At 32.3% G+C, this 6,204-nt stretch overlaps 1 protein-coding gene across 1 annotated transcript in view; it reads right to left on the reverse strand.

Moving 5' to 3' along the window:
- Nucleotides 1–1,498: 1,498 nt before the first annotated feature.
- The window catches only part of LOC107692700 (unconventional myosin-XV-like), a 33,974-nt gene continuing 29,268 nt past the window's right edge, over nt 1,499–6,204 (reverse strand). Inside the window, exons 58-63 of the mRNA XM_016491862.1 lie at nt 5,343–5,503; nt 4,409–4,542; nt 3,000–3,133; nt 2,760–2,893; nt 1,850–1,990; nt 1,499–1,773 (exon numbers count right to left, since the gene is read on the reverse strand). Of these exons, the coding sequence (XP_016347348.1) occupies nt 1,672–1,773; nt 1,850–1,990; nt 2,760–2,893; nt 3,000–3,133; nt 4,409–4,542; nt 5,343–5,503 (806 nt within the window). The 3' untranslated portion in view covers nt 1,499–1,671. The remainder of the gene's footprint in view (nt 1,774–1,849; nt 1,991–2,759; nt 2,894–2,999; nt 3,134–4,408; nt 4,543–5,342; nt 5,504–6,204) is intronic.

Raw genomic sequence — 6,204 nt, forward strand, 5'->3', positions numbered from 1 at the left:
TGACAGCCAATGAGCGACGCGATCAGCTGTCAGCAAACCCCTGCGGCTATAAAAGTCAATTTGATCAAATTTCAATCAATTTTATTTAGCGATCGTTAGAAATTATCATCACGAATTTATTATTATTATTAGTGCTGTCAAACGATTAATCGTATTCAAAATAAAAGTTTTTGTTTACAGAATGTGTGTGTACTGTGTATATTTACAATGTATATATAAATACACATGCATGTATATATTTAAGAAAAATATGTTTATATATTAAATATATTTATAATAATATGAATTATGAATATTCATATATGCATGTAAATACATGTAAATATTTTCAATATATATATTCATGTGTGTGTATTTATATATACATAGTAAATATACACAGTATGCACACATATGTAAACAAAAACTTATTTTGGATGCGATTAATCGTTTTACAGCACTAATTATTATTATTATTAAACCGACATCATTGCATTTTTATCATCATTTTGTATAATTATTTTATAATAAGTTTGTAATTAGTATGTATTAATAAAAATGTTGTTAGATATCAACTTTTATAAAACTAGAACTTACTATTATAACAACTATTTTCAAACGTCACCTCAATAACTATAATAAGTGTATATTATCCATACAAAAGGTTTATTGTTGTTTTTTTTTTTTTCATTCATTTTTATACATTTAGAAATGTTTTTAGCTCTATCCTTGATTATTTATATTTTTTTAAAAATACATTTTTAGTTTTGGTTAATGTCATGTTCATTTTTGTTTTGATTTGGTTTACTCTAAAATGATTTTGTCATTAAAAAGATTATGTAACAATAATTGATGTGGAAATTTTGCAAGCCAGTTAAAACCCCATAATTTACAAGAGATCATGACGTCCCATGCCTCAGATACGAAGGGGTTTCTTAGTAATCTCATTTCTCAGAATGAAAAAAAAAACTAAATTGAAAAACAAGCAGCTTATACAGTTAACAATTTGCTGTATTTTAATTATATTAATTTATTAGATCTTAGATCTCAGAAGTGATATTCATATTCCAGTTTCTCCAAAACACTCTGAAAGTTATAGACAATTACAGTAGGCAAATTTATTAATTTAGGTTTCAATCAATACATTTATTAAGAAAATTGTAGAAAAATGAATACAAATATAATGACCTTGGTCTCGTATGTTAACTAATGTTAACTAATAGCTAAATATACAAAGTTTGACTGTGAAAAAATGTCATTACTTTGAAAACCATCATTTCATTGTAAGTCTGTGTGAGAGAATGTGATTGAAAAAAGATTACATTCATGCTGTTCTCCTGAGTGACATCTCTCTTCATTCAAACTTATGTGCATGTGGTAAACGTTTAATATAAAACATTTCAATACTTTCACATATACAGTACCAAAGGACAATTTTGCATAATAATAATAATCCATCTGTAGAAATATTATGCATTTAATACAAAAATAATGCTTTTTATTCATTGTGTGTCTTCTATACATAACATGTGAACAAATACACATGATTAGTGCAAACAGTGCATTAAGAGGTTTGGTTTAGTCATGATGAGACAATCAGTGAATGGAAAATAACCTGATTATAGAAAATAAACATACAGAAAGCATAGTATTTGTTCGTATACAGACTGTGTGTATCTGTATATGGTTTTGTTAAAGCATGGTGATTTCACTGGGTGGCAGCGTCAGCCTCTTCTCTCGGACAGACAGCATATTCTCAATGTGCATGGCGATAACCCGACACAGCTCCAGACCCTGCAAACAACATATATGCTCATAAACCACTCATTCATACTTTTACACTGTTCTCATGGTGTCGAATGTGTGTTACCTGTTCCAGCTGTAACTGTGTGACTCTGTGGTTGGTTAAGTCCCCTATCAGGACGTCTACATAAGGGTAACTGGATCCAGCGCTGGGCCGCTGTGTGTGAGCCGACTGAATCAGCTTCAGCTGGAACTTCACCTGCACCTCCTGCCATCAGAAAATCAATTTGGAAAACTGAAAACATTACAGGGCTTCTGCAGGTTTGATGAAGGTAAATTTAAGACTGTTAAAGATCATTTTAAGACCTATTGAAGATAATTTAAGGAATTTCAAAGGGGACACAATACATCGATATGTTCTCTATATGTAAATGTCTGAGGAGTTATGTTAGCAGTATTAGCAGCACTTCAAAGTTTGAAAATACAACTTTTAGCTAACCAATCTCTATTACTTTTTAAACCCAGCTTAACTAAAATATAGAATTAACTTTTACTGTACCTCCCAATCACACTGCATAAAAGTGAAATTCTTCCTCAGTACTCTTTCCCCCAAATTAAGTAAGTTTATGATTAAAAAAAATTAGAAAGGACATATATCTGTCAGTGGGTTTAGAAAAAAACAGTTTACTCCAAATGGAAAACAAGTTTTTATACCACATTGACAGATATAAGTTCTTGTTTTAATCATAAATTCAATTTTGTTAAATTTCTCAAAAAAACAAGACATGAAAACTTCATGTCTTTATTTTCCATCTAAAGTAAATGTATCTTGATTTAAGAATGTTTAGATACTTTTATTGGGAAACAAGACAAAAACTTGTTTTTTTGCAATGTATGCAACATTTAATGCCACGACTTTAAGAATTTCATACTTTCTGCTCCAATTTAAGGCCTTATTTTCTGGAAGGGCAAGACCTTTTTAGGACCTGTAGAAACCCTGCATTACCATTAGAAGTCTGTGTGTTTGCGATACGCACATGAGTGTCTTTGTGCAGGAAGTGCAGTCCGTTCTGACTGACAGCGAGGATGCACGGTGCAGAGATGGTGCTGTTGCTGCTGCTTTGGATGTAAAAGAAGGACGATCCAAACATGGGAAATGCACACACCAAACCTGAAGTACACACACAAACACAATTCAACAAACCTTGCTTTTCATCATGGTAATACCTGATTATAAAAAGGTAAAAAGTGAATGAGGGTGTTTGAGAATAAAATACCCAGGAACTGGGATCTGGTCTGGTGAGGGTTCAGGCTTTGGACGGCATGTACATGTTGTGCAACCAGTTGCATCCACTGCTGAGGCCCCTGTCTGCCAAAGATCTCAACTGGGATGTATTCTGTCAACTCATGACTACAGAAAGAGAACATTTTTTGAGCCAATATGTGACCCTGGACCACAAAACCAGTCATAAGTAGCACAGGTATATTTGTCGCAATAGCCAACAATACATTGTATGGGTCAAAATTATTTTTATTTTATGCCAAAAATCATTAGGATATTAAGTAAAGATCATGTTCCATGAAGATATTTTGTACATTTCCTACCGTAAATATATAAAAACGTAATTTTTAATTAGTAATATGCATTGCTAGGAACTTCATTTGGACAACTTTAAAGGCAATTTTCTCAATATTTAGATTTTTTTGCACCCTCAGATTTTCAAAAAGTTGTATCTCGGCCAAATATTATCCTATTATCCTAACAAACCATACATCAATGGAAAGCTTATTTATTCAGCTCTCAGATGATGTATAAATCTAAATTTGACTGGTTTTGTGCTCCAGGGTCACATACAGTATGCTGACATTGAATAGATGTGAAAAGTTTTTTTAACAAGAAACATCCCAAAAGAAAACAGTGCCCAGAGTTGTCTTTTTCATAGGGCAGGATTTCAACTTTGTATCTGATGTTACTTTTAAAAATTCTTGGAAAATAAACTACTGTTTAAAGTTTGGGGGCAGTAAGATTTTTGTTTGAAAGAAGTTAATACTTATTTTCAGCTAAGATGTATTAAATTGATTAAAAGCGACAGTAAAGGCATTTATAGTTACAACAGCTTTGTTTAAAATAAAAGTTGTTCTTTCTAATCATCAAAGAATCCTGAAAAAAAATATATATATAACAGTTTCCACAAAAACATCAGGCAGTTCAACTGTTTTTAAAAGTGATAATAATAAGAGTTTCTTGAGCAGCAAATCAGCATATTAGAATGATTTCTGAAGATCATGTGACACTGAAGACTGGAGTAATGATGCTGAAAATTCAGCTTTGCATCACAGAAATAACAGTTTACAATATATTAGAATATTAGAAAACAGTTTTTTTAATTGCAATAATATTACACAATATTACTGATTTACTGTAAATTAGATAAATTGCTGACAATAAAATGTCGATAACATATCTCAGATAACTTAATCTTAGAAGAATTTGAGAAATGTTTGAGTTGATACTGAAATTTCGTCAGTTATTGGTGCTGATTATCCTGTGGGGTAATAAACACCACAGTTTTTTCAGATTCTCATTCTGATTTCCAGATATTACTCATAGGGTGTAAATTAGGTCAAATTATATTTATATGTAAAAGTACACAGAGAATAAAGGATGTCTAAAATTGGAACATACATAGTAGGCGTGTAGAGACTGTCTTTGGCTCTGTGTTGAAGAGCAGCAAGTTTGGCAAACTGGTTAAACTGCTGTTCACTGATCTTTCCCTGAGGTACGACATTCAACAGACCCTTCAGGTAGTCTGGCAGAACCTGTGCAAATACAAACACACAATTGTGAAGGAACAATACAGGTTTAGATACATTCTAATTAAGCTATAATCGTGTTATGTATTGTGTGTGTATTATTGTCACACAAAATGTGCTCCAGTAAATTATTATATTTACACTACCATTCAAAAGTTAGGGTCAGTAAGATTTTTTTGATGTTTTTGAAACATTAAACTCACCAAGGCTGCATTTATTTGATTAAAAATACAGTAAAACAGTAATATTGTGACATATTAATACAATTTAAAAGAACTGTTCTCTATTTGAATATATTTTAAAATGTAATTTATTCCTTTGATGCAAAGGAATTTTCAGCATCGTTACTCCAGGCTTCAGTGTCACATGGTCCTTCAGAAATCCTTCTAATATGCTGATTTGCTGCTCAAGACAGCTTTCTTGTTATTATCAATGTTGAAAACAGTTGTGCTGCTTAATACTTTTGTGGAAATCCTGATTTTTGTCAGGATTTATTTGAAATAAAAATCCTTTGTAGCATTATAATTGTCTTCACTGTCAATTTAATGCATCCTTGGTGAATAAGACTAAGAGTACGAATTTCTTACCTAAAAATATTACTGACATCAAATGGTAATGCATACTGTATGTAATGTATTTTCTTAACATTGTGTCCTGACCAGATGCAATTCCAGGAAGTGTTTATTCTGTCCTCACTGAAACTTGAATATTATCAGTATGAACATGGAGGAGATAGGATTTCTGGTTTGATGTTTTAGTGCATTGTATCTGGTTAGGACACATGTGAAAGGACAGACATGTCTTGCCTGGTTATAGTGCATGGTGACACAGAGCTCGTTGTCGAACTTGAGCGGATGGGCCCAGATGACTCGTCTGAACCAGAAGCTGTAGTTGGGATCAATCTGCTCCGCCTCTGTTGCGATGTCTAATATGTACTCTCTCTTATTGAGGGGCCGCACATTCTGACCTGGATGACATCACCAAAAATATGAGTGAATAAATCTGGTGGGGTATGTTCGGAATTGGCATACTACTCATGTTGTTCTTGAAGCTTTTTATTTTATCTTTATTTATTCATATTGTGAAAAGTACAAAATGTATGACCTACTTATCCTACGTTTGCTAAAATAAACAAATATGGCACATAATGCAGTGCTCTTGACTTGATCTTTTATTTCTAGTGTGACTAATAAACCAGATGTAAAAGCAGCTGTAACTTTTTAATGTGTCCTTTTTGACTCATTATTTGGTCTGATAAAAGTTAACAATCGCTGAATTAAACATGCAATATGAGGTCATGAAATAATAAAGAATACTACTTTTTGAAACTTTTTTTGTATGCTGTGCTTACTGCATAGTAGATTTTATTTTTGCATTATTTAGTGTACAGTTCGCTAGTATTCCTTTCCGAACATAGCCTTAAGGCCCATTCACAGAACTATAACAATGATGAATATTAAAAACACTGACAGCCAGTCAGAATCCATGCTGCTTTAAAGAGTGTGAGCATTAAAGTGGCGGACGACAAAACTGCAGTGCATGCTTATAATGAACAGAACATTATCATGCATTGGTAAGTATACACTACCAGACAAAAGCTTTTGTAACATTATACCACTCAAAAGCTTAGAGTCAGTATATTTTTTTTTTTTTGGGGGGGGGGGTTAT

This window comes from Sinocyclocheilus anshuiensis, unplaced genomic scaffold, assembly GCF_001515605.1.
Source record: "Sinocyclocheilus anshuiensis isolate Anshui unplaced genomic scaffold, SAMN03320099.WGS_v1.1 scaffold50, whole genome shotgun sequence".
Taxonomy (NCBI): Eukaryota; Metazoa; Chordata; class Actinopteri; order Cypriniformes; family Cyprinidae; genus Sinocyclocheilus; species Sinocyclocheilus anshuiensis.